This window comes from Sapajus apella, unplaced genomic scaffold (assembly GCF_009761245.1).
Source record: "Sapajus apella isolate SASKATOON/1434 unplaced genomic scaffold, GSC_monkey_1.0 scaffold6, whole genome shotgun sequence".
Lineage (NCBI taxonomy): Eukaryota > Metazoa > Chordata > Mammalia > Primates > Cebidae > Sapajus > Sapajus apella.
Window position 1 is genome coordinate 6,882,651 of NW_022436946.1, and position 26,659 is coordinate 6,909,309.

The 26,659-nt window shown below is 39.6% G+C and overlaps 1 protein-coding gene and 1 pseudogene across 2 annotated transcripts in view; both read right to left on the reverse strand.

Annotated features, from left to right (window-relative positions):
• Positions 1 to 784: 784 nt before the first annotated feature.
• Positions 785 to 4,011, reverse strand: LOC116548973 (annotated as a pseudogene).
• Positions 3,804 to 26,659, reverse strand: part of AIG1 (androgen induced 1) — a 258,934-nt gene continuing 236,078 nt past the window's right edge. For both annotated transcript variants that reach the window (XM_032274585.1, XM_032274586.1), the window contains 2 exons: positions 10,440 to 10,603; positions 3,804 to 4,470 (listed from right to left, as the gene is read on the reverse strand). In XM_032274585.1, coding sequence (XP_032130476.1) covers positions 4,433 to 4,470; positions 10,440 to 10,603 — 202 coding nt within the window. In that variant the 3' untranslated portion in view covers positions 3,804 to 4,432. The remainder of the gene's footprint in view (positions 4,471 to 10,439; positions 10,604 to 26,659) is intronic.

Consider the following 26,659-nt stretch of genomic DNA (forward strand, 5'->3'; position numbering starts at 1 on the left):
ATCAATAGTAGACTGGATAAAGAAAATGTGGTACATACACAGCATGAAATACTATGCAGCCATAAAAAAGAATGAGATCATGGAGCTGGAGATCATCATCCTTAGCAAACCAATGAAGGAACAGAAAACCAAATACTGCATGTTCTCACTTATAAGTGGTAGCTACATGGACACATAGAGGGGAATAACACACACTGGAGCCATTCAGAGGGTGGAGGGTGGGAGGAGGGAGAGGATTATTTTATATTTGTTGTTTATTTATTTATTAAAATAAACTAATGGGTACTAGTCTTAATACCTGGGTGACAATCTATAGAACAAACCCCATCATGCAAGTGTACCTATACAACAAAGCTGTACATGTATTGCTGAACTTAAACTAAAAATTAAATTAAAAATATTCATAACACATGCACACACACACACACACAAATAAATAGCCTTGAGAAAGTACAATGGGGGCATTCTGCTACCCTTGCAAGGTAAAAGAAAATTTTATTTTATTTTTATTTTTTTTGTTTTTTTACAAATGAGATGTAAACCTTTATTTCACAAGTTCGTCATAATTCATTTTCTAAAAAGACATGGACCATGGGACACAGCTGAAAACACTGGGAGGCCAGCTGCCAGTGTCTTCCAGGCGGGAGCATAGCGATGTCTATGCGCCGATGTCTTCTGGGGCTCTCAGTCAGCATAAAAGCCAGATGCACCAGTACTGTCCAATCCCAGTTTTACTTAGAGCCACCTCTTTTTTGGGGGCCGTTAGTTCTCATTTCATGCCAGATTTTCACTAGAGCCTCCCTGTTTTTCCAAATTAGTCCATGACCGTAAGCAATATACCATATTCCAAAGGGAGCTCCCCCAACATGTTCAGCATAATCAGAAAATGTCCATCCCGGATCATTCCTGCTGTATCCACAGTGTTAATGGCTTTTAGGGCATTTCTTGCTGTGAATGTGAGCATTGGTAGGAAAATAGTGGCAAGCCTCCCTTCCGGGATCTTAGTGCAGACAGCTGCGAGGACCGTCGTGATGGCGTCAGATGCACCAAGTGATGGTCCCTATCTTCCTGTGGCAACTTCACACATGTCACTGACGAAATTGGAAATAACACCTGCAGATAGGTACTAGGTACACTGCCATGAACTGCTCTTGACCCAGAGTGTACAATGCTGGAAGAGACGCTCCACAAAACTTACGTATTTGCTGCCATGTGAAACAAGGAGAAATGATTGAATGTTGACAGCAACATTGGAAAACAAGGACCTTTGAGGCTGAATTCGATGTGAAATATCTGATCACTGTCCAGTGCAGACAAGGTACTCTCCATAAGCAGACTACAAGGACGTTTGCAGCTGTGATAACTGTCACAGCCTGCTGGCCATCACTTAGATTATTCCACCACTTCTTAATCTCCTTTCTGAAGTCTCCTTTCTTTTGTCATCTTATGCTATCCAACCAATCAGCTTTTATGCTATCAAAATAGCTCTGGACCATGGATTTCAGTGATTCACATTGCCAAATAGCAGCTGATCCCAAATGCACAGCCTGTAAACTCAACAGTAAAAAATAAAGGTTTCACGAGCATCCTCCTTACAGGATAAGGAGAAAGATAAAAGACTGTTGCTTCCACAGTAGGAATCAAAGCACTTCTCTTATATGCTTCACCAGTTGTCCCTGTCTGATCTTCGAGGTTCAATCTTACCGGATGCTTTTCTGAATCCACATTTTTCCTGAATAGAGAAGTGAAACCTGCTGCGTCCGAGCAGCTGCAGCGGGACTAGGGCCATAGTGAGTTCCTCACAGCTGCCGCTGCCTACCAGCTGAGCCCACGCTGAGCTGCAGCCCTAGCCTTTCTGAGCTCAGCCTCGCCACCCCAACTTCCAGCTAAAAGAAAATTTTAGGCCAGGCACGGTGGCTCACATCTGCAATCCCAGAACTTTGGGAGGCCAAGGTGGGTGGATCACCTGAGGTTGGGAGTTCAACACCCAGCCTGACCAACATGGTGAAACCCCATCTCTACTAAAAATACAAAATTAGCCTGGCGTGGTGATATAGGCTTGTAATCCCAGCTACTCGGGAGGCTGGGGCAAGAGAATCACTTGAACCCGGAAGGCAGAGGTTGCAGTGAGCCGACATCGCACCACTGCACTCCAGCCTGGCCAGCAAGAGAAACTGTTTCAAAAAAAAAAGGAAGAAAATTTTAGTACCTTTATTCTATATCCCAGGGATTGTACTGTTTTACTCCAGCAAAAAGACTTCTGGAAACCCTGCTATCAGCGGAGCCACCAGCTAAGTTGACAATAATTTATAATTCCCCCAAATTCATCCATCTTTTGTACATAGTTCATATTAATTTGCTGTGACTGACGTAACAAAATGTCAGTCCCCAGACTGGTGGCTTAAACAATATACATTTATTTTCTGAAAGTTCTGGTGGCTAGAAGTCCAAGATCAAGGTGTCCGCAGGTTTGGTTCCTCTGAGTCCTCTCTCCTTGGCTTGCAGTTGGCCACTTTCTTCCCATGCCCTCACACGGTCTTTCCTGTGTGTGAACATTGCTGGCATCCCTCTGTGTGTGTCCAAACTCCCCTTTTTTTAAATAAAGACACTATTCAGATTGTATTAGGGCCCATTTTAATGGCTTCATTTTAATTTAATCCCCTCTGTAAAGGCCCTGTCTCCAAAAACTGTCATTTTCTAAGGTACTAGGGGTTAGGGGTTCAAGATATAAATTTTAGGGGACACAAGTTAACCCATAATAGAGGTCAGACAGGTGAGTTACATGTAGTCGTGATGGAAATCAACTCTGGATCCTCCAAGTCTTTGATCCTGCACTAACTGCAACAGTTAGTCCAAGAGTGTGGTATGGCTGTGCTTTTCTGTTTTGGTGGATTTCTGCTTGACTTTTCCTACTTAACATTCCCAGCTCCATGAGTTAAGAAACTAATATGGTAATGCTACTAGATGCATTCTATATTGCTATCAATTATGCTTTCAGAAATGGGGCATATAGAGTGTGTGTGGGAGACAGACAGAGAAAGGAGAGAGGGAAGGAAGCAAGAGAGATTTTTAGGATTTAATTACATTTAAATTTAATTGTAATATAAAATTAAATGTTTTGAGTTTAAATGTTTTTGAATTAAAAAGTTTAATGTTTTCTGTTTTCTAATTTTAAAATTTAATTATAATTTTGGAGCTAATGGATATCATTTGCAAATCTCTCTCAGCATGGGCAATCAATACTTACATTTGTGTTAAGTAACATTTTATAATTTATGTAACATTTTTTATCTTAAAAATAATTATTGTCAAAGACTTTGTAAAACAGCTTTTTAAAACAATTTAGTTTTGGAGTTATCAAGAAGATTCACATTTTTTTAAATCCAAAAATTATAGGAAAGAACCAGTTTCAGTAAACCCATTTTCAACAGGCAATAAAAATAAAAAGAAGGCCGGGCACAGTGGCTCACATCCGTAATCCCAGCACTTTGGGAGGCCGAGACAGGCAAATCACACAGTCAGGAGTTTGAGACCAGGCTGACCAAAATGGTGAGACCCCGTCTCTGCTAAAAATACAAAAATTAGCCGGGCATGGTGGTGCACACCTGTAATCCCAGCTACTCAGGAGGCTGAGACAGGAGAATCACTTGAACCCTGGAGGTGGAGGTTGTGGTGAGCCAAGATTGCGCCACTGCACTCCAGCCTGGGTGACAGAACGAGGCTCTGTCTCAAAAATAAATAAATAAATAAAAAGGAGACACCAATGTTATTAAGATTTTGAGATGCACCATGCACACATCAGGTTCAGGGCTGCTTGGTCTTTATTACAGTCAGAATTTGCATCTAGGCAAATTTCCACATGATGAAATGAAGAGATGCAATACACTCAGGCCTTTAATGAAATTGACATCATTATTACAAATAGTGCTCATTTGAGGTAACTGTGATATTATTGCAATGGGAACCATCTGTCCCCTTTCCTCTCTGGTCCCCTTGGTGGCCTAGGTTCATATTACAGCCACCTTTAGGACTAAATACACAAAGGCCTTACTCTGTAACTGCCCCTTTTACTTCAACACAGTTCTCAAAAAGAAGTGCAATATTTTTTTTTTTCTTTCTTAATTAGATGGAGTTAAATTGCCAAAATAAAAATCCAATGTCCAATTTTGGTTTTAAAACTAGAAAAGGAAAGAATGTTACGATCAATGATGACTTTGGGAAGAATTCTTTAAAACACAGTGAGGGTGAATTCTTTTGGAAACAACTGTATTCTACGTTTATACATATTTATACATAAATGGCGTCCTCATTGGGGGAGGTGGGTGCTGATGCCACTGCTTCCTTTGAAGGCTTTTCTCCCCCACTGCCAATGCCCAAGGGGAACGAGTCTTCAATGGCGGCTCAATCTAGCTCTTCGGTTTAGACTTGGATCTCATTCCAATTTAGGCTTTTCTTTCTCTTCCTCCATACCTAGAAATACAGGCAAAGTGTTTTATTTGGGCATCAGTTTAAACTACAAGCAGTTTGTTTAATCTGGTTTGCTAACACTGCCCACAAATCCACTCATCCGCCCTCACTTCTCCCATCCACCCTCCTGACACCGCCGTTTTCCCTCCTAGCTAAGAAGAAAAGCCATGTACAACTTTCTCCAGAAGCATCCTCAGTGACCTCTCTTCCCACCCTTTCTCTAGAATCAGGACACAGCATCTCTGGGACACACCCAGCTCCTGTGGCCTCTGGGAGACAAGGCTGCAAGTTGATTCATGACTCCCTGAGTTTGCATGGAAACCCCAGCTAGAATGCTGTTTAAACCAGCTTCTGGCAACATGAGATGTGCAACTCATGAGTTTCAAACAGACTTCGTTTATTTTTACTTTAGTCCTGTCCCTTCCCAAGGCAAGGACTCTGGATTCTCAAAAGCCAATTTTTTTTAAAGCTTATAGAGAGTTTGTTAGCCCCAAGAACTGTTTATTTCCATACTCCTGAAACTTAAATTCTCTCTCTATTCAACCCAATCCTGGTAGAATCATGTTTTTCTTCCTGAAGAACTTGTATGTACTGCACCAGTAAGACCCTTTGCCTATTGTCTGCAGAGTATAGTCAATGACGTTTCATGGGCCTGAAGATGAAAATGTTTGTCATTTTTATGAATTATAGTTAAATCTTGCAAGTGCTTCTTTCTTCTTTTTCTTGTACCTAAACATTTTTTGAATCATACTAAACTCTCAGTTTGTTTCAATAGCAAAAGTGGCAAAAGAATTTAAAATACCATTTTGCAGGTTTGGTTAGTATTCTTTGATAAATTGCAAGCTTTCTGAGGGTAGGGCCCTTCTCTGTTCTGTTCCTGATCATATCCCCAGCACCTAACAGGGCGTGTGTGTCTCATTGCAGGAGCTCAATTAGTCTTTGCTGAATAAATTAATGAACACACAGGCAATGAACACACAGAAGTCCTCAGAAGCCTGGACTAGTGGAAAGCAGAACAAAATATGGGCCTCCACAATATGAACATTATAAAGTTTAACCCCAGAGGGTCATAATGTTAGGACTCACAACAGGAGGGACTCCCCCACCACACAACCCCCAGCTCCCAGCGTGTTTTGTGCCGTCAGAGTGGCGGTGGTGAAATGTGGGTAACGTGAGATGGTCTTTCATGTTTGGCTTTCATGGTTAAAGAACCGGCAGAGATCTGGAGCACTTTTCCCTAAGTCCTTCTCAGAAATCATATGAAGGAAAACAAATTGAAGAGGGAGTATGTCTGAGGGGAGGAGGAACAGGGTTGAAGGGGAGAAGGTACAACACGCCTTCGTTGTTGGGTAACCAAGGAAAGAAGAAAACAGCACAGATTCCGCTCAAACAGCACAGACGTCTGGAAGCCCTGCTTCTGTCCGTGTTCCCTCCCCTGTGGAGAAGCTCTCAGGGGCTAATTGCAGTTTGCTTTTCTTTTTAAGGTCTATTTTTTCCAAAGCGTTATCCTGCAGATGGGTTGACTTGGCAGCAACGCTGGAATCTTCCAAAGCGCAGGTGGAGAAAGGGGTTATTCATTGACCTAAAGAGGGAAAATGGCTTCCCACCTACTTTGGTTTGGCAGCTGTGAGGGACAGAGAAAAATTACACAGCTGTAAATAATGTTTGCAAGAACCAGGGATAACGTTTCCACACAAAGGGAGGGAAGAAACCTATCACAAAGCTGAGCTAGAATACACTTTGGGGGCCAGAGGGGACCAGACTGCAGGGCAATGAGGGAGTCAGTCACATGGCCTTCCTGCGGAGGGGGCGGGGAGGACAGGCTCCACCAGGGGGCAGTGCTGGGGCATCCCTAGGCCTGGGCGGGCCTGGGCGGGCCTGGGCGGGAATGGCCTTCATGGGCAGCTGGAGGAGAAGAGGTACAGGTTTCTGCTCACACAGACCTCTCCTTTCTCCCCGCTTGCCTACTTTCTCTGTCCTCACCCCAATCTTTTGCTTTTGAAAAGACTCATTTCCGGTCTTACAAAATGTAGCTTTAGTAAGACTGATCAGCTATACTAAATTTGGGATAAAGTCTTAGCTTAAGTACAGAAATTAGTTCAGCTGGGACTGGTGTCCCCCGCTCCCCAAAATCCTACGTGAATGTGCTTAACCCTCAGTGCCTCACACTGGAAGATAATGCCAAGGGTGTGGCTGGACAGCCATGTGCTAACAAAATTAGGTATGTGACTCACGGATCCAAGCAACCTCGGCAGCAGAAGCCAGAAAAAGAGGGGTGGCTACCTGTAAAAGATCCGTGGTGTGCCCTCTTGCCTGACAGCTTGGACCCCCATGACTTGCATAGGGGGCCGATAAGGTTTTTGAGAATTTTATACCAGCAGAAACATTGACAGCCTGGACTGAAACGGACAGACACAGAATGAAATGATGGACCAATGGCTTTGCAGATGGTCCAGGGACGGGCTCTTCCTTGGCTGTAGAGGGTGGAACTGTAGAGCCCAGGGCTGAGGGGGTGGGGCTTCTGCGCCTGGAAGGCAGGGCTATGCATCCCCTCCCAGGTGAGCCAGCCCTGAGGACTGAACATCTAGCCAGAGGATTCTTTTCAAGCCTTAAAATTGAATGGAATTTCCCCCTCTAGCTTCAGGCTTGCTTGGAAACCATGATTCTTTTTTTATTTTGTCCCCCTGCAACTTCTCCCTTATAGAATGGGAATGTACATTCTATGCCTGTCCCATCATTCTGTTTTGGAAGCAGAAAACTTTTTGTCTGGTTTCCCAGGTTCACACACAGCTAGAGAACAATCTGGCTTCAGGATAACTCACACCCTGAGTCTCACGCATACCCAATTTTTATGATATTTAAGATGAGATTTTGGACTTCAGAGTTGATGTTTGAAAGACGTTTGGGGTTGTTGGGATGGAATATTTTCACTGGGCTAAGGACATGTATTCCGGTGGGGTGAGAGTGAAGTGTTATCAACCGAACTATGTCCCCCCTCCCAAATTCATACGTTGAAATCCTAACCCCCAGGATCTCAGAATGTGACTTTATTGGAGATAGGGTGTTTACGAATGAGATCAACAGGGTGGGCCCGAATTAAATACAACTGGTATCCTTATACAAAGCGGACATTTGGAGACTGCACTGAACATCAGTTAGAAGGCACCGGCTCTGCCATTACCATACCTAACATTTATTAAGATTTTTCAGGCCGATGGTGAAAAAAAAGAGTTGGTTTAGATGATTTCTAGTCTTTCTTTCGCTGTAAGATTCCGTAATAGTGTGAATTTTTATCTTGAAGTTGTAGCTAACATAAGTCACCCAAGTAGAGGGAGTTGAGCTATTAAAAACCATTATGGAAAAAGGAGGGTGGCTGCAATGCAATCTTCCTTCTTCTTTCTGGACTGTAGAGTAACTGACATGAAATACTCAGTGTTGTAGTGCTGTATTCCCATGTCCTCAGTTCATCCTAACACACTGCTTTTAGTGAGTAGTTGTCAACTCAGCAACTAATAGAACCAGGCAGCTAATGTGACTGTGACTGAGTAAAGTGGCCAGGTGAGAACGAGGGAAAATTAGTCATTTAAAGGGGATAACTGATACTCAATTCTTTTTTCTTTCTTTTTTTTTTTTAAGACAGAGTTTCACTCTGTGGCTCAGGATGGAGTGCAGTGGCATGATCTCAGCTCACTGCAACCTCTGCCTCCAGGTTGAAGAGATTCTCATGCCTTAGCCTCCCAAGTAGTTGAGATTACAGGCACATACCACCACGCCAGGCTCATTTTTGTATTTTTAGTAGAGATGGATTTGCACCATGTTGGCTAGCCTGGTCTTGAACTCCTGGCCTCAAGTGATCCACCCACCTCAGCCTCCCAAAGTGATATGATTACAGGTGTGAGCCACCATGCCCAGCCACAGGATAACGGATATGCTATCCTAAACCACTGTCACCAGAAGAGAACAGTGGGCTCCATGTTCCCAGATCTTTTTTTTTTTTTTAGTTGGAGTTTCACTCTTGTTACCCAGGCTGGAGTGCAATGGCATGATCTTGGCTCACCACAACCTCCACCTCCTGGGTTCAAGCAATTCTCTTGCCTCAGCCTCCCAAGTAGCTGGGACTAGGTGTCTGCCACCATGCCCAGCTAATTTTTGTATTTTCAGTGAGACGAGGTTTCACCATGTTGACCAGGATGGTCTCGATCTCTTGTCCTTGTGATCCACTCGCCTTGGCCTCCAAAAGTGCTGGGATTATAGGTGTAAGCCACTGCACCCAGTCACCATATCTTAAAATATATCCTAAGAAGCTGAAAATCTGGCCCTTACATGATATCTCCCCAATTTTAAAATACTGATTCAAAAACAAAAATTCCACTATGTAGGCCTAACAGAGCTTGGTCGGGACAAGTTGGGGCAGGCCATCAGTTTGTGACCCCTCTTATAAATGAGGGGGATACTTACTTGGCCCAAAATATCTGTCTCTGTGGAACTAACTAGATGGTCCTACGTACATAAAGTTAATAATGTAGAGTGGATATTTCTCTCTTCTGGTTTTCAGGTCATCTTATAGAAGTAGTAGAACTATGGCCAAATGACTGTCAAATCAATCAAGTCAAGCGTAGCAGGTACTTAAGTACTTCCTGAATAGCATATATTGGACACATTCATTTAAGTTTAAATACAACCTTTCTCCCAAGAAGCTGAGAAAAGTTTATATTTTGTATGCAAAATATTTTTGTCAGTTAGCTAAATACTTCAGTAAATTAATGGAGAAAGATCACTATTTCCATTGAACAGGTGGGACATTATTAAAAGATTAGTTTCTGGTCCCTTAAGCTGTGGCCTGAACAGAATAAAAAAAGTTGATACTTTTTCTAATAGAACATTTATTAAAATCAGAAGTTGCTGAGAAAAACCCTCAAATTCCTCTGGGCCATTTAACATTGGCTAATACCCTGATGCGTATAAGCTTAGAAGATCCACACACAGAAAAGCCTGATTCAGTAACCACGCACAGTAATCATGCACTCACTGTGCTTTATTTGTCTGATTCGACTGAGCTCCTGGCAGGGTGTCTGGCACAAAGCAGGGTGCTCAAAGTCTGTGTCACAGAGTCCATTTACTGGTGATGTCTAGAATGCTGTGATTGTGTCAGAGGGGAGAGCCAGGGCTCTCTAAAATCTCCAAACCATCTTGCCTTTGGATGTACTTTCACGCAGAACTCAATCACTACATGTCTGTGCTGCTGCTTTTTCCACCTTTCAATTTTTACGTTATCTTACATATACTTTGGACAGGTTTTGCACAGCTTGGATAAGATTACATGCCTTGCCAAGATGGAGGCCCTGCCATACATGGAAACAAAAGAGAAATCAAATCACAGGTTAAAAGAGTTTTTGCAGCCATGAAATATTATCTTTTACTGTTTGTACCTCTTTGCCACTTTCAGATCTTCCATATGACAGCCACTGGTGAGTCAAGGTGGCCGGCGCATCACACACTGCTTAGAGCTCTAGCAGAATGGCAGTAAGACCTCTCCCAGGTGACTGCACCCACAGAGAAAGTGGAGATCTGGGTGACTTTAAAGGAGACTGGTGACATTTGATAATGTATCTATTTAATTTGGGGTCCCTTTAGCTAACTAAGGCAGTATTGTGTTGTGATGACGACAAATTTCCCTAATATATATATTTTTGTTAACACTATATTTTTTCCTATAAAATTTTATAGACATGCCTCTTTCCTCTTTAGATTTGGATGTTTTACTAGCAAATAAGTCTAAGTGACTAGTAAACCTTTCGGGTAACTGTCAGCAGCTCTTAAATTCATACTGTAGTTATAAAAATGGAACTCTTCATAGGAGATCCTGTGCGAAGGCTGAAAGAAAAGGCTCCAGTGGAATTTTCCCTCAGTTTCTGCATATACTCTTGTTGGCAGTAATTCTCTTGTTTTATGTCCCCTCAGGCAATACTTACTTCTATGCGTATCCCAGATATAGTTGTTCAGAACTTCTCCCAGCAGGTACAGGAAGTTCATTAAGATGGTTGTAGACCCAAAGAAGATGATTCTGGCTCCTGGGCCAATGTGTTCCAGGAAAGGGTACACCCACATGCCAGTTACATGATGCACCCAGCACACCCTGCAAAGGAATTGGAAAGGAAACAAGGACAGGAGTCACTCTTATGGCAGGCATCAAGGCTGCTATGATGGGAAGATAAACTCCCTCACTCTCACCATGCTTCAGCATTTGCCAGTCTCGAGTTTGCTTCTGATACTCAGGAGCTACCAGAAACTTGGTTGTTGTTTATTTTCTTTTACTTTTTTTTCTGAAATAATTTTAGACTCACAGAAAGATGCATAACACACTCAGCTTCACCTCACGTTAACATCTTGTATAATCTGGAACAATTAACTAAAATTAAAAAATTAACGTTGACATGACAGTATGAAATGATAGGCTTTATTCAGAATTTCCCAGTGTTCCTGTGAACGTCCTTTCTCTGTTCTAAGATCCAGTCCAGGACCCCACATGGTCTTCAGTTATCACATCTCTCCAGTCTCATATTCTGGGAGTTCCTCCGTCTTTCCTTGTCTTTGATGACATTTGAAAGGTCTGGTCAGGTTATTTGAAATGGTTGACTTTATTAACACTGTTAAACAATCTTTTAAATCTCTTCTTTACAAAATGAGACAACATGGCATTGGGCAACCACCTGAGAATAAGACCTGGGAGAGTATGTGTTAGATACCCTGCTATATGGCCTTCCAAGTAGACACCAATAATCATGCCATATGCTGGCATAACCATCCACAGCCTGGCAGGTACCAGCTTCCCACACCTCTGATCTTCAGATATAACACTGATTTCATTTTTTTCCCTATTTTACATACTTCCTTAATCATTCTCTTTGTGTTCCAGAAGTATTTTTGACTCTGGAAATAGTAACATCATGAATCGCCACTGCTTTCAAAATTTAATTAGAATATCGGCTCCATTGGCTTAGTCCTGACATGACTGCTTACAGCTGTTTTCCAAAACATTCTTGAGTTCATTCCTTTATAAAATGTTGGCAATTATGAAGACTAAAATACAGAAAACTCTATTGCATTGGGAATAACGATGACTTTTCATACTTATGTGTTTTGAGGTCATTTTTCTTATCCATGGCTTCACTCTAAGTAGTTTATCTACATACAGACATTACCCGCAGGGCGCTGTGGCTCACAACTGTAATCTCAGCACTTTGGGAGGCCAAGGAGGGTGGGTCACCTGAGGTCAGGAGTACAAGACCAGCCTGGACAACATGGTGAAACCCTGCCTCTACTAAAAATACAAAAATTAGCTGGGTGTGGTGGTGCGTGCCTGTAATCCCAGCTACTTGGGAGGTTGAGGCACAAGAATCGCTTGAACCCGGGAGGTAGAGGTTGCAGTGAGCAAGATAGCACCACTGCACTCCAGCCTGGGTGACAGAGTGAGACTTGGTCTCAAAACTAATAATAATAATAATAATAATAATAATAGTAAAGCATTACTTATACATGTACCTCATTTGGGGCAGGAAAATCCATACCTGAGAACCTGCATTATCAATGAGGGTGATAACCCCCCTCCTTTTGCAGGTAAAAATTCATTCTGGGGTTGGTGATAGAAAAAGTTTACATTTTTTATGTAGAAAGCACAGATACACACACACACACACACATACTTACACAGAGATGTACGTGTATGTATATAGAAACATATCAACTGATGAACAAATAATCAAAATGTGGCATATGCATGCAATGGAATATTACTCAGCCGTAAAGAGGAGTGAAATGTCTGCTACAATACGGATGGACCTGGAAAACATTATGCTAAGCAAAATAAGCCAGACCCAGGACACATAGTATGATTCCACTTATATGAGGTATCTAGAATAGGCAAATGTATCAGTTACCAACGGCTTGGGGGAGTGGGGAATAGAGAGTTATTGTTTAATGTGAACAGAGTTTATGTGGGAGATGATGAGAAAATTTAGGGTATAGATACTGGTGATGGCTATGCAATGTTATAAAAACATTTAAAGTCATTAAATAGTATACTTTATACTTGCAAATGTTTAAAATGATAAACATTATGTTATATATATTTTAGCACAATAAAACATTTTCCTGTGGTGGAAATTAGTGAAAAAAACATGTCTACAAAGGTTCCTTGGTAGGGGAGGCAGTAATGAAAGAAAGATTCAGGAACAATCTTACAGCAAAGAGGCATTCACTAGGTCCGTCCAGGGTCCTGAATCACTCTGCAAATGAAAAGCTTGTTATCCAAAAAGGAGGCCATGTTAGTCAAAAGATTTTGTTAGAAAAGCTGAAGCAGTTGTGAGGATCAGCAAAAATTAAATGGCTAGAACTACCCTGTGGGATTCTGAGATATCATATTGTTTGTCCATGAATTAGAAGCAGTTTCATCATTCTGACATTGCCTTAAATAATGTAAGAAAGGCGCTGTGTACCCATCAAGTGGTTTATTAATTTCCATGGAGAGAATATGCAATATTCCTCCAAATTAATACCATTAAGCTGTAATTGATGTTGCAGATCAACTTATAAAATTTTCATCAGTCTATGCTACAGGGTGTTTGCACTGGAGCAGCCGGATGGATCTGGATTAAATGTGAGTCAGGCCATGCCACTGTTCTGCTCAAAACTCTTGCTTCCTCTCCTACTCAGAGAAAAAGCCAGAGTCCCTGGTGAGTTCTTCAAGGCTCCACCTCAGCTTACCCCACACTTTTTGATTTAATCTCCTGTTATTCTCCCCGTCATTCCCCACCACTCCAGCCCATCAACTCCTTGGCGTTCCTCGAACACACTAAGCTCTCTTTGTCTCTGGGCTTTTGTGTTTTTCACCTGACTGGAACATGATTCCTCATCACCCTCACAGCACCCCCTGGCTCCCCTGTGTCCCTTGGGTTTTCACTCAAATGTCACCTTTCCAGTGATGTCTTCCCTGTCCACTGCATTGAAAAATGGCAACATCTGTTTATTGAGCCATTACTATATGGCAGACAGTTCACCAATAACTTACACATTTTTTTAATCTCAAAAAATCCCTAAAATCTTTATGATTTTTGTCACGATAGTTAATTTAAGGCAGGAGTAGGCAAACCTTTTCTGTAAAGAACCAGATAGTAAATATTCCCATATGGTCTCAATCACAACTACTCAACTCTGCCATTGTAGTGCAGAAGTAGACATAGACAATATGTAAACAAGTGAGTGTGGATGTGTTCCAATAAAACTTTATTTATAGACACTGAAATTTGAATTTGATGCAATTTTCACATCATGAAATATTCATCTTTTGATTTTTTTCAACTACTTAAAAATGTAAAAACCATTCTTAGCTTTTGAGTCATAAAACAAACAAACAAACAAAAATCCAGGTGGTGGGCTGGATTTGGCACATGGGCTGTCATCTGCTGACTACTCGTTTAAGTAGTTCTTTGTATTTCACAAAGCTCCTTTGGCACACTATGTCATCTAGCCTTCTCAGCAATTCTAGATATAGCATGGCATTCTCATTGTACTATTGTATGAATCAGAGCCTATAGGGTATAAATGAGGATATGTCAGAACTGCCAATGCAATGTGAAATTCTCAGGTTTGCAACCTACAAGGCAGAGAAGCAAACAGCTATTCTGAATGTGGTGCTTATAAACATGATAGTAACCTCCTTTACGTTATATATCCACCCTATTAGGTATGATTATTCCCTTTAAGCAGGCAAAGAAACTGAGATCACACTAAAGAACTTATCATTAAACTGGCAAATCCAGGAAAGAAATGCACATCTGATTTCTTTTTTGCTACATGGACTTTCTTGCCTAAATGAGGCATTCAGTATTGTCTCCAAAATGGAAGTGAGCGTTTGTTTGTTTGGTTTGGTTTTTTTTTTTCTTAACTTGGTAGGTCATCAAACCATCTCATAAAGAAATCCTGTTTTTGGGGTTTCATCTGGATCAGTGTGAATGATGTATCCACTTGTCCTAACAAGTTGTGCTTTCACCATTTGTTTCATTGATTTTTATCAGGGCTCAATTCTCCGCATAAAGATGACTCATGGCCTTGCCCGTCTATCTGGAGAGTTCCTAGTTCTTGGCTGACTTTTAATATCTCTCATTCTAAGGTCTTCTTGTCTTAGTGCCCAAATAACGTATGCTTATGGTCATAGTACCAAATTTAATTTTAGCCTAGGAAATCAATAATCATAATATGTATGCATACATATATATGCACATATTAGTATAAGATTTTTGGATTGTCTGTTTTATTAAATGTACCTCCAATTTCATTCACTTTAATGTACAATTTAAAAAATAACATTTATTCATGCCTCCTATCTGCTTTGCTACCACAAATGCTACAAAAGTAAATGGGTTATGTGAATGAATTAAATTACACATGTACCTTGAAACTGTATAAATCTATTATGCATCAATGAAGAAAAGTAAATGAGGCAGAGCTAATTCCTGTCCTCCTGGAGTATAGTGCAATGAGAAAGACAGATAATTAAGAAGTAATTAAAAGTATAGTCAGAATTAAAAAATGGTAAGTGTAGGGGTGCTATGGGTACACAGGGATCAGTCCCCACACCTTTTTCTAAATGCCACACTTGCCTTTAGTCTTTCTGTTGTGTATTTAACTTTCTTTCAAACCAGTGTTTTTCATAGTTGATGAATGTGTTCAAATGCCTTTCATTAAAGCACAACCAAAAGTTTCCACGTATTTCCAAGTACTACTCATGTCTCTCCTCTTCAAAGGCAAACTTCTCCAATAAGTGGTGCACATTCACTGACTCCGTATCTGTACTTTGCACTCACTCTTTCACCTACAGCAGTCTGGCGTCTCTTCTTGTTACTCAACGAAAAGACACTGGTTTCTCTGAAGTCAATTTCTCCTGGTTTTCCTCCTACCGCTTGGCTGTTCCCCTTCCCTTTGTCAATGCACCCTTCACTACCCTACCACTAATTGTTGGATTTGCTTAAGTCTTGGTTTCTAAACTGATTTCTCTTATGCATTCTCAGTTGATGAGTTCATTCATGGCTATGGCATCAGTTCACTACTTATACACAGCCATTTCACAAACTTATATCCCCCAAACCTCTCCTCTATTCTAGACAGTTTATCAAACTGTTCTTAAGCCATCTTATTTTGCCCATCTTAAGGATACTTCAGTCTCAATAGATCTAAAGCCAAAGTCTTGTTCTTTCTCCCCACACCTCAGTTTTACTTATTTCTGCAAATAGCACTATCATTCATTCAGTTTTGTAACTCAAACATCACAAGTCATTCTTTGATATTTCCCTCTCTTTCACCACATTTAGTTAATCCATTATCTTTTTTTTTTTTTTTTTACAATTTTATAACTTGATTTGATGTATTCGACGATCAGCGGTTAGTTCTCATCCACATTGACTGTAGATTTCTGAAAATGGAGCTTATTTGCTGACTCTTCATCCTCATTACTTTTTCTGGGCAATCACACATGGATTCAGTATGGGACATTCCTTATTCCTTTGGCCCAGACAGCTTTGTTGAGCCTGGTATCAATGTGCACATCTGGAGTTCCCACCTCCTTCGTGGCACATTTCCAGATCTCTTTGAATTCCCGAGGGGCGCACTTCTTGAAGTCCATTCCATGGATGACTTACGAATGTTGATGGTGTATTCTCAGGTCACCAACTCTTGATGGCAGAATGGCCCTTTTTCTTCTCGCCATCCTTCTTTGTGAGAGCCATTCTGCTGGGCCCAAGTTGGAAAGGAAGCGCGTGAGAAATTGTCCAATCCATTATTATCTTATCAAGGTTACCCCATACACCTCTCCAATATGTTGATTTTTCCATATGTATCACCAGCATCTTAATTTCTGTTAGAAGCATTTCTGTCTGGAGGACTGTGATAGTTTCTAATTTGTCTCTACATCTACTTTTGCTCCCTTCCATGTCATCTTCAATGCTGCCACAGTGATCCTTCCAAACCAGAAGTATGAACACATCATATCCCTGCTTTCCACATGTAAAAACCCCTGGTTTCTTGTTAGAAAATTTCAACAAAGTCTAGAGTGCTCTTCATAGAGTGGCTTCTACCTGTCTCTTTGGCCCCACCTCGTATCTTGTTCCTGTTCTTCTTTGCATTCTTGTCATACTGGCTTTCATTTGGTTCCTTGATTTTGTTATGTTACCTCCTGCAACGTGGGTTTTCACATATTCTTCTTTATGTCTATACTGTTAGTTAGCAGCTCTTTAGACTAATTAGGTTACATGTATCTTTTATATATTAGCTCAACTGGTACAACTGATCAATTATCCCTTACTCAGGGAATGTGTCCTCTGATGCACCAGATTAAGATATTTTTATATGTTTAATATTTTTATATATTAAGAGATTTTTATATATAGAATTAGGACTCGCCTTCATTTTTAAGCCTCTTTTATTCATACTTAAATTTGAATATCTTTATTTAAATAATATGTTTCTCCCCCTCTACAGTGTAAGTTCTGTGGGGCGAGGGACTGTGTTTATTTTTACTTCTCCTTAGATCCTCAGCACTTATCAGAATGCCTGTCACACACTAGAAGAATGAATGAATAAATGAATGAATGAATACAGTAGCATTTAAACTGTGATAGAAGGAATAAGTATGAATTCACTGAGTAAAGATGGGAGGAAAGAACTTTTCAGCCAAAAGAAAATGCATGTCTAAAGAACCAAGAATAAGAGAAAGCTCCCCGAAGTTCAAGAAGAGAACACTTCTGTTGTGATCAAGGAAAAGAGGGCAGAAGGAGCAGGCAGGCGCCAAACCATGGGTTGCTTTTTAAGCCATGGTAAGAATTGTAGACTCCATCTTAGTGTGCAAATAGAAAGTCTTTGAAGATACAAAATAAATCTGAAATAGATTCAATTGAGTTGAATCAGTTGTATCAGAAATGATGGTGGCTAGGAGAGGAATGAAAGCACTGGGAATGAAAGTTAGCCGATAGATTTAAGAGCACTTAGATCAGTGTCTCTCAAACTGTTGAGTCATGAGTGTGGCATGCTGGAGATTGTCATGAGAACTGGCTGATAAATCTTTAGGTGGTTTGCAAGCTGGTTCGTTGGTAGTTTGAATTTAACCATGGTGGGAGTATTCACACCAAGGATATGGGCAAATGCTACACATCAGGTATTCCCTCCCATGCTTCCAAATGAGCTAGCTGGTTGTTAAACATTTATCAGTAACTCACTGGTTACTAGCGTTTTAAAACGCAGTAACAGATGAGAACAGAAGACAAAATATCACAGGGCCTTTCATATAAAGATGATAAGAATTGTTTTGTGAAACTTCTATTTCAGTTATGTGTGTTTTAGTTTACAGTAAAAGAAATTTGACAGGCACTGATTTAACAAATAGAATTAAGACAACGTGGTGATTGATTACATTTAGGCAGTGAGGGAACTGAGATGAGTTAAGGATTAATCACAGATTCCTGGCTTGATTAGCTAGGTGGAAATAGCTGCCATTTCCTGATATAGGGAATGCTATAAGGGAGCCTGTTTGAAGGGATGAGGAGGTCAGTCTGGACATGTTGAATTTGAGGTACCTGTAAAATATCCAAGTGGAGATGTTCTGAAGGCAGTCAGTTCTATGGATTTGGACTTTGAAGAAAGGACTGATTTGGCAATACAGGTATCAAGTTCATTGGCAAATAAAGATCATGGTTGAAACTATCAGGACAGACTGAGACCCAGGAAGAAGACAGGGTCTGAAGGAAGTCGGCCCACAAGACGGTCTTGAAAAACATTAATATTTAAGGGATAAGGTCAAGGAGGATGAGCCTAAAAAGGAGATCAAGAAAGATGGGCTAGTAACAGGGACACAAAATAGAAAAATGTAATGTCGTAAAGCCAAGGGACAAGTGGTTCAAAGACAGCATCAGGGTCTTAATAGAGAATTATTAGAAAACTAGCTTTCCACTAATAAAGTTGAAGTGAAAACATTTTCAGATTCCAAGTGCTATGTATGGTATTCAAATCTACCTTGGATGTTGACTGGGTAGAAATGATAGTTTAAAAAATGACCTTGTCAAGCTCAGTAGCTCTTTTTGCCACATGGCCAAATTTCATCCTGTTGTATCATGAGTCGGGGTGATCACTGGAGCCCTTGAGGAGTGCAGTGAGGTCGATATATCATCCCTTACTCTTCTAGCTATGTCACCTTTCTGATTTTGAGATTATTTTAAAGACATTTTTAAAACTTGCTCTATTATTCACATTCAGATAAGGAACTAGGTTGTTTGAGATCCAGGCTACTGGCACCTAAGACACAGACTCATATGCAGTAATAGCTAATTAGCTAACCACACTGAATGCACACTGTGCTAAAGGCTTTATATGAGCAACTCTTTGGAGAAGGTATTGTGTTAGTATCATTTTACAGATGAGGACACTGAGGCCCAGAGAGGTTAAGTAAGAATCTGAGATATACTCTTCAGCAGTTTAGTGTTCAGTCTGGATGCCAGGCTCCTGTACGGCTCTGAAGGCTAGACGGTGGTGAATGGGGACAGGGCTCTGGAAAGATTTTCTTTTAATGTTTTGCTCAGAACCAAAAAATGATCTAAGTATAAAATCTCCCTGTAAAGCTTTTTTTTCCCTACTGACTATAAAAGTAATTCATGCTCATTATAGAAAATGTGTGAGATAGAGACATGTTGCAAGATGCAAGATAAATCATTTTGGGTGAAGTTTTAACGCAAGACTAAGTGTCTTATAAAATGCAGAGCTCAGATTTTACAACTTCCCCTGAGGAGGGGGAAGAAACAGTGCAGACATAAAGTAATAAACACTTCCTTCACAGAAGGCACTGACTTACCTCTTAAGAAACAGTTACATCACATGTGCATTTAACCTACTGGAATTTACTGCATGGCCTGGCAGGCAATGAGCATGTGCCTTGGGGTGGGATAAGATATGGGATGTGCATCAGCTTCTCACCCAGTAGGTTTCTGTGCACCTCTCATGGAAGCTCCAACCTGAAGCTCCTGAAGGACTTTTCAAGGACAGGTTTGACATTTGGCTCAAATGCTGACTTTAGACCTGGCCCTCTCTTTGAGATCTAACAATCTAATTTTGGAGCCATTCTAAAGGTCCCTTGGACCATTGCCTGAGTATTGATTGCATAGAGAATGATTCTTGCTCCATGTTTGAAAATCTGGAATTCTGCTGCAGTTTCCTAGAGTTCATGTACATATTCATGTATTCAATGAACGTTTCTTGAGTGTTCGCTCTGTGTCAGGTGGGGTAAGCAGCAGTGGGGATTCAAAGGTGTGGCTGTGAGGGGGTCATAGTATGTGTGAGGGTCTGCCGAGATTCCTGATGAATAGCTTGTAGGTTCCAGGAATAGGACAAAGGACATCAGCTTAGATGGAAACATGGCTCAAAATGGTCTCCTCAGTGAAGCGTATGGCAAAGACAAAAAATTAATGCATCAATTCACAGGTAAATATCAAATAGAAGGAGCCAATCTGAAATAATATTGAAATCATCTCTAATTCAGTTACAGATATCATTGTAGAAGTCTGTTTTTGACATACAGTGTGTTTGACAGTATTTTTCAAGACAATATTTTAACGCATAATCATAATTTAATACTCATCAAAGAAGTCCCAATTATTTTCAGTGGAGCTAGTCCAAATGTACAGAATCTGGGAGGTATCTATACATGGGGCAGCCATATGCATTAGTATCCTGTGCAGTCAGTCATAAGGGGTGCTGTGCTCAGAAGGGGATCACGCTTGGTTTAAGGATCTGCTGTCACCATCTTGAAAGTCATATCATTTTTGAACAAGGGTCTCCACATTTTTATTTTGCACTGGGCCTCACAAATTTAACTGGTCCTGCCTATATAGCTATGTCATCTACATTTGGAATCAACTCCCGAGTACATCCACAAATTTGTTAATTCATCTTGGATACTATTTAACTTCATTGAGCCTCAGTTTCCTTTGTGGTAAAGTGCCATAAACCATACTGCCTCTCTTAGAGATGTAATCATCAGATAATGTAGTTTTTGGCATAATTAACTTATGTTAGTCTAAAAAAAAAAACAAAACCTCAAGCAAACAGAACAAACAAAAACTTTCCACTGCTTTTCCTTATGCAGAAATACATCATATTTTTCTGTAGTTCTCACACACAAGAATGTTTTCAAGGTTACACATCCCTCCGCCCATCCCCGGGGAAAGAGACAAATGGTGAATGCCTCCCAGAATGAATTCCTGTAATGAGGTAATGCGCTTTCTTCCTGATTCTAAATCATGAATATCAGGGTGATTAATCCATAAAGGAGGCCAGTAATCAAATTCAGAACACTTTCCTCCAACACATCTCCTGGCACACATCTACAGTGATGTGCTTCCATGCAGTCCCACTTTCTAAAGTCTACCTGGTTTTATGTTGATGTTTCCCTGGAGAGAATTCAATGTGAATTTCCCAATAACATTCATGACCTGTTTTGCTTAACTGGAATCATTTGGAGCTTCTCAAGGCACATAGATGCCAAACATTAAGTAGACACACTGAACATTGTAGGGAACACATGCTCTTTCAGAAGGGAGGTGGGGAGTGTGGTTAGCAAGGCACTGTGATGGCCCAAGCAATCATCAAAACACAGCAGAACTGCTAGCTCTGGAAGGGGAGGAGGAAGAACATATGAAATTCCACAACAGAAAATCATAATTTTCCATATTTTGGAGAAATTATCTTCAGTGTCCCTCTGGCATCGTTTATGTCCCTCTCTCAATTAGATGCTTATTTTTAGGACTACAAACAATGTCCTGATGCCCCAGCCATGATAATGTCTTCCTTGATCTTGCTACCTCCTCGGACTACCAACCACTCTCTCTCACCACCAACTTTCTTTAATAAAGAGCAAATTTCCAGACCTTTCTGAGCTCTTGCTCTGTGCCAGCGCCTGATGTCAACTTGTAATAAGGCAATCTCTGTAGCATTTGTCACATCAGTCCTCTGGGTGCTGCTTCTATCACTGTGAAATGTTTCTTATATATTTTTTTCATTCAGCAAATATGTATTGGTCCCTACAAGGTGTCAGACATGTGAACAGAGCAGTCTATGAGGTAGATGTGGTCCCTTCCCTTGTGACAGAGCTCCCAGTCTAACAGCAACACAGACATTAGATGACACCATAGTATTACACCCTCACTAGTGCAAGGGAGGGGTGGTAGTGTCAGGTTTTTTTGTTTTTCTCCAGTTGTGTTGAAGTATTCCTTTTTAAAGTTCATTTCAATGTTTATCAGAATGAAACCATCAAATGTTCTAAAATGCTTATATTAAAAAAGCAGAAACTCCCTGCCCCACCAACTGGTCTTCAGTTTCCTCTTCATGCCCTGTCCTGCTCCCAGAGGAAGCCACATTCAACTCTTTCAGTGGTTTTTTTCTAGATTTCATTTCATTATTTCGTTCATTTTATTTATTTTTATTTTTTGATACAGAGTCTTGCTCTTGTTGCCCAGGCTGGAGTGCAGTGGCACAATCTCAGCTCACTGCAAACTCTACCTCCCAGGTTCAAGTGATTCTTCTGCCTCAGCCTCCCGAGTAGCTGGGACTGCAGGCGCTTGCCACCACACTCAGCTAATTTTTGTATTTTTAGTAGAGACAGGGTTTCACCATGTTGGCCAGGCTGGTCTCGAACTCCTGGGCTCAAGTGATCCACCTGCTTCAGCCTCTCCAAGTGCTGGGATTACAGGTGTGAGCCACTATGCCTTGCCTAATTCATTTTAAAAAAAACTGAAGTAGTATTCATATACAAGAAAGTATGCATAATTAAGGTATACATGTTGATAAGTCTGCAGGTATGTATAAGTCCATTGAAACCATCACCATAAACAGTGTCATAACATAAATCACCTGTAAAACTTTCCTCTCTTTTTAGATGATACAAACATTTAACATAAAATCTACTCTCTTAACAAAGTTTTAACTACACAGTAGAATATTGTTAACTATAGGTATTATGCTGTACAGTAGATCTCCAGGACTTACCTTGTATAACTGAAATGTACCCTTTGATCAACACCTCCTTGATTCCTTTCCAAGCCCCAAGTAACCACCATTCTACTCTCTGAGTTTGACCATTTTATATTCTTGATATAAGTGGGATCCTGTAGTCTGGCTTGTTTCACTTAGAATAATGTCATTTCGGGTTCATCCACATTTTAGCAAGTGGAAAGCTTTCTTCCTTTTTAAGGGCTGAATAATATTCGATTCTATGTACATACACCTTTTATTCATCATTCATTTTCATTGGACATTTAGGTTGTTTCCATGTCTTTACTACAGTGAATAATGCTGATACCTCTTTGAGATCCTGATTTCAATTCTTTCGCATATATACCTAGAATCCTGGATCATATGATAGTTCTGTTTTCTACTTTTGAGGATCCTCCATACTGTTTTCCATAGTGGCTGCACCAATGAACTTTCCCACCAACAGTATACAAGGGTTTCCTTTTCTCCACATCCTTGCAAAGACTCATCCTTTTAAAAAAATAATAGCCATTTTAACTGGTGTAATAACTTATTTAACAATAAGTGATATCTTATTGTAGCTTTAATTTGCATTTTCCTGATGATTAGTGAAGGTGAGTACCTTTTTGTATATTTGCTGGCTGTGTGTCTTTTTTGAAGAAATGTCTATTCAGGTTTTTTGCCCATTTTTAAATTTTTGATCAGGTTATTTTTGTTTTTTTGGTATTGCATTGAATGAGTTCCTTATAGATTTTGGATATTAATTCTTTATCAGATATAATTTACAAATATTTTCTCTCATTCCATAGGTTGCCTGTTCACTGTGTTGATTGTTTTGCTATGCGGAAGCTTTTTAATTTGATGTAGTCTCATTTGTCTATGGCTTTTGTTGCCTGTTTTTTGGCATATAATCATAATAATCCCTTATAATCTTTTTATTTTATTGCTTCAGTTATAATGTTTCCTCTTTCATGTCTGATTTCATTTATTTGAGTCTTCTGCCTCTTTTTAAAAAAGTAATCTAGTTAGAGGCTTGTTGATATTGTTTATCTTTTCCAAAAACTCTTAGCTTTATATTCTTTTAAAAATTAATATGAGTTTTCATTTCAATAGTTTTTGGGGAACAGGTAGTGTTTGATTAAATGGATAAGTTCTTTTGTGGTGATTTCTAAGATTTTGTTGCACTCATCACCTAAGCAGTGTACACTGTACCCAGTGTATAGTCTTTTAGTCCTCATTCCCTTACCACTCTCCCTAGAGTCCCCAAAGTCCACTGTTTTATTCTTATGCCTTTACGTCCTCGTGACTTAGCTTCCACTTATGAATGAGAACATATGACGTCTGGTTTTCTATTCCTGAGTTACTTCACTTAGGATAATGGTCTCCAATTCCATCCAAGTTCCTGTGAATGCCATTATTTTATTCCTTTTTTATGGCTGAGTAGTACTCCATGGTGTGTATATACCAAATCTTCTTTATCCAATTGTTTATCGATGGGCATTTGGGCTGATTCCATATTTTTGCAGCCATAAATTGTGATGCTATAAACATGAATGTGCAAGTGTCTTTTTCATATAATGACTTCTTTTTCTCTGGGTAGATTTCCAATAGCGGGATTGCTAGATCAAATGGTGGATCTACTTTTAGTTCTTTAAAGAATCTCCACACTGTTTTCCATAGTGGTTGTACTAGTTTACCTTTGCATCAGGAGTGTAAAAGTGTTCCCTTTTCACCACATCCATGCCAATATCTATTATTTTTTAACTTTTTGATTATGGCCATTCTTGAAGGAGTAAGGTGGTATCACATATAGTTTTGATTTGCATTTTCCTGATCATTAGTGACATTAAACATTTTTTCATATGTTTCTTGGCCATTTGTATATCTTCATTTGAGAACTGCCTATTTATGTCCTTATCCCACTTTTTAAAATGGGATTGTTTGTTTTTATTTCTTGCCGATTTCTTTGAATTTCTTGTAGATTCTGGATATTAGTCCTTTGTCAGATATATAGATTATGAAGATTTTGTCCCTCTCTGTGGGTTGTCTGTTTACGCTGCAGATTGTTTCTTTTGCTGTACAGAAGGTTTTCAGTTTAAGTTCCATCTATTTATCTTTGTTTTCATTGCATTTGCTTTTGCGTTCTTGGTGATGAAGTTTTTGTCTAAGCCAATATCTAGAAGGATTTTTTCAATGTTATCTTGTAAAATTTTTATGGTTTCAGGTCTTGGATTTGTCTTTGATCCATCTTGAGTTGATTTCTGTATAAGGTGAGATATCGGAGTCCTGTTTCATTCTTCTACATGTGGCTTGCCAATTATCCCAGCACCATTTGTTTAGGGTGTCCTTTCCCCACTTTGTGTGTTTGTTTTCTTTGCTGAAGATCAGTTGGCTATAAGTATTTGGTTTCATTTCTGTGTTCTCCATTCTGTTCCATTGGTTTATGTGCCTATTTTTATATTAGTACCATGCTGTTTTGGTGACTATGGCCTTATAATACAGTTTGAAGTCTGGTAATGTTATGCTTCCAGATTTGTCTTTTTGCTTTGTCTTGCTTTATATGAGTTGTTTTTTTTTTTTTGGAATTTTTTTTCTCTAATTCTGTGAATAATGATGTTGGTATTTTTATGGAAATTATGTCAAATTTGTAGGTTGCTTCTGGTCATTTTCACAATATTGATTCTACCCACTGATGAACATGGGATGTGTTTCTCTTTGTTTATGTCATCTATGATTTCTTTCAGTAGTGTTTTTCCTTGTAGATGCCATTCACCTCCTTGGTTAGTTATATTTTTAAGTATTTTATTTAATTTTTTATAGCTATTGTAAAAGGGATTGAGTTCTTGATTTGATTCTCAGATTGGTCCCTGTTGGTATATAGCAAAGCTACTGATTTGTGTATATTGATTTTGTATCTTGAAACTTTGCTGAATTCATTTATTAGTTCTAGGAGCTTTCTGGAGGAGTCTTTAGGGTTTTCTAGGTATACAATAATATCACCAGCAAACAGTGACAGTTTGACTTCTTCTATATTAGGGTTTTCTAGGTATACAATAATATCACCAGCAAACAGTGACAGTTTGACTTCTTCTATACTGATTTGGATGTCCTTTATTTCTTTCTCTTGCTTGATTGCTCTGGCTAGGATTTCCAGTATTGTGTTGAATAGAATTGATGAGAGTGGACATCCTTGTCTTGTTTCAGTTCTCAGAGGGAATGCTTTCAGCTTTTCCCTGTTCGGTATTTATACTGATTGTGGGTTTGTCATAGATGGCATTATTACATTAAGGTATGTCCCTTCAATGTTGATTTTGCTGAGGGTTTTAATCATAAAGGGATGTAGGATTTTGTCAAATGCTTTTTCTTCATCTATTGAGGTGATCATGTGATTTTTGTTTTTAATTCTGTTTATGTGATGTATCACATTTATTAATGTGTGTATGTTAAACCATCCCTGCATTCCTGTATAAAACCCACTTTATGTTGGACTCTCTTTTTCATATGCTGCTGGATTTGGTTAGCTAGTATTTTGTTGAGGATTTTTGTGTCTATGTTCATCAGGGATATTGGTTTGTAGTTTTATTTTTTGTTGTTGTTGTTAAGTCCTTTCCTGGTTTTGGTATTAGAGTGATAGTGGCTTCACAGAATGAATTAGGGAGGACTCCTTCTTTCTCTATTTTTTTGAATAGTGTCAATAGGAATGGTATCAATTCCTCTTTGAATGTCTGAAAGAATTCAGATATGAATCAATCTGGTCCTGGACATTTTTTTTTTTTTGGCAATTTTAAAATTACCATTTCAGTCTCACTGCTTGTTACTGATCTGTTCAGCATTTCTATTTCTTACTGGTTTAATCTAGGAGGATTATATTTCCATCTCCTCTAGATTTTCTAGTTTATGTGCATAACGGTATTCATAGCAGCCTTGAATGAGCTCTTGTATTTCTGTGGTATTGGTTGTAATATCTCCCATTTCTTTTCTAATTGAGCATATTTGGATCTTCTTTATTCTTTTCTTGGTTAATCTCACTAATGGTCTATCAGTGTTATTTATCTTTTCAAAGAACCAGCTTTTTGTTTCATTTATCTTTTGTATGTGTTGTTTGTTTCAATTTCATTTAATTCTGCTC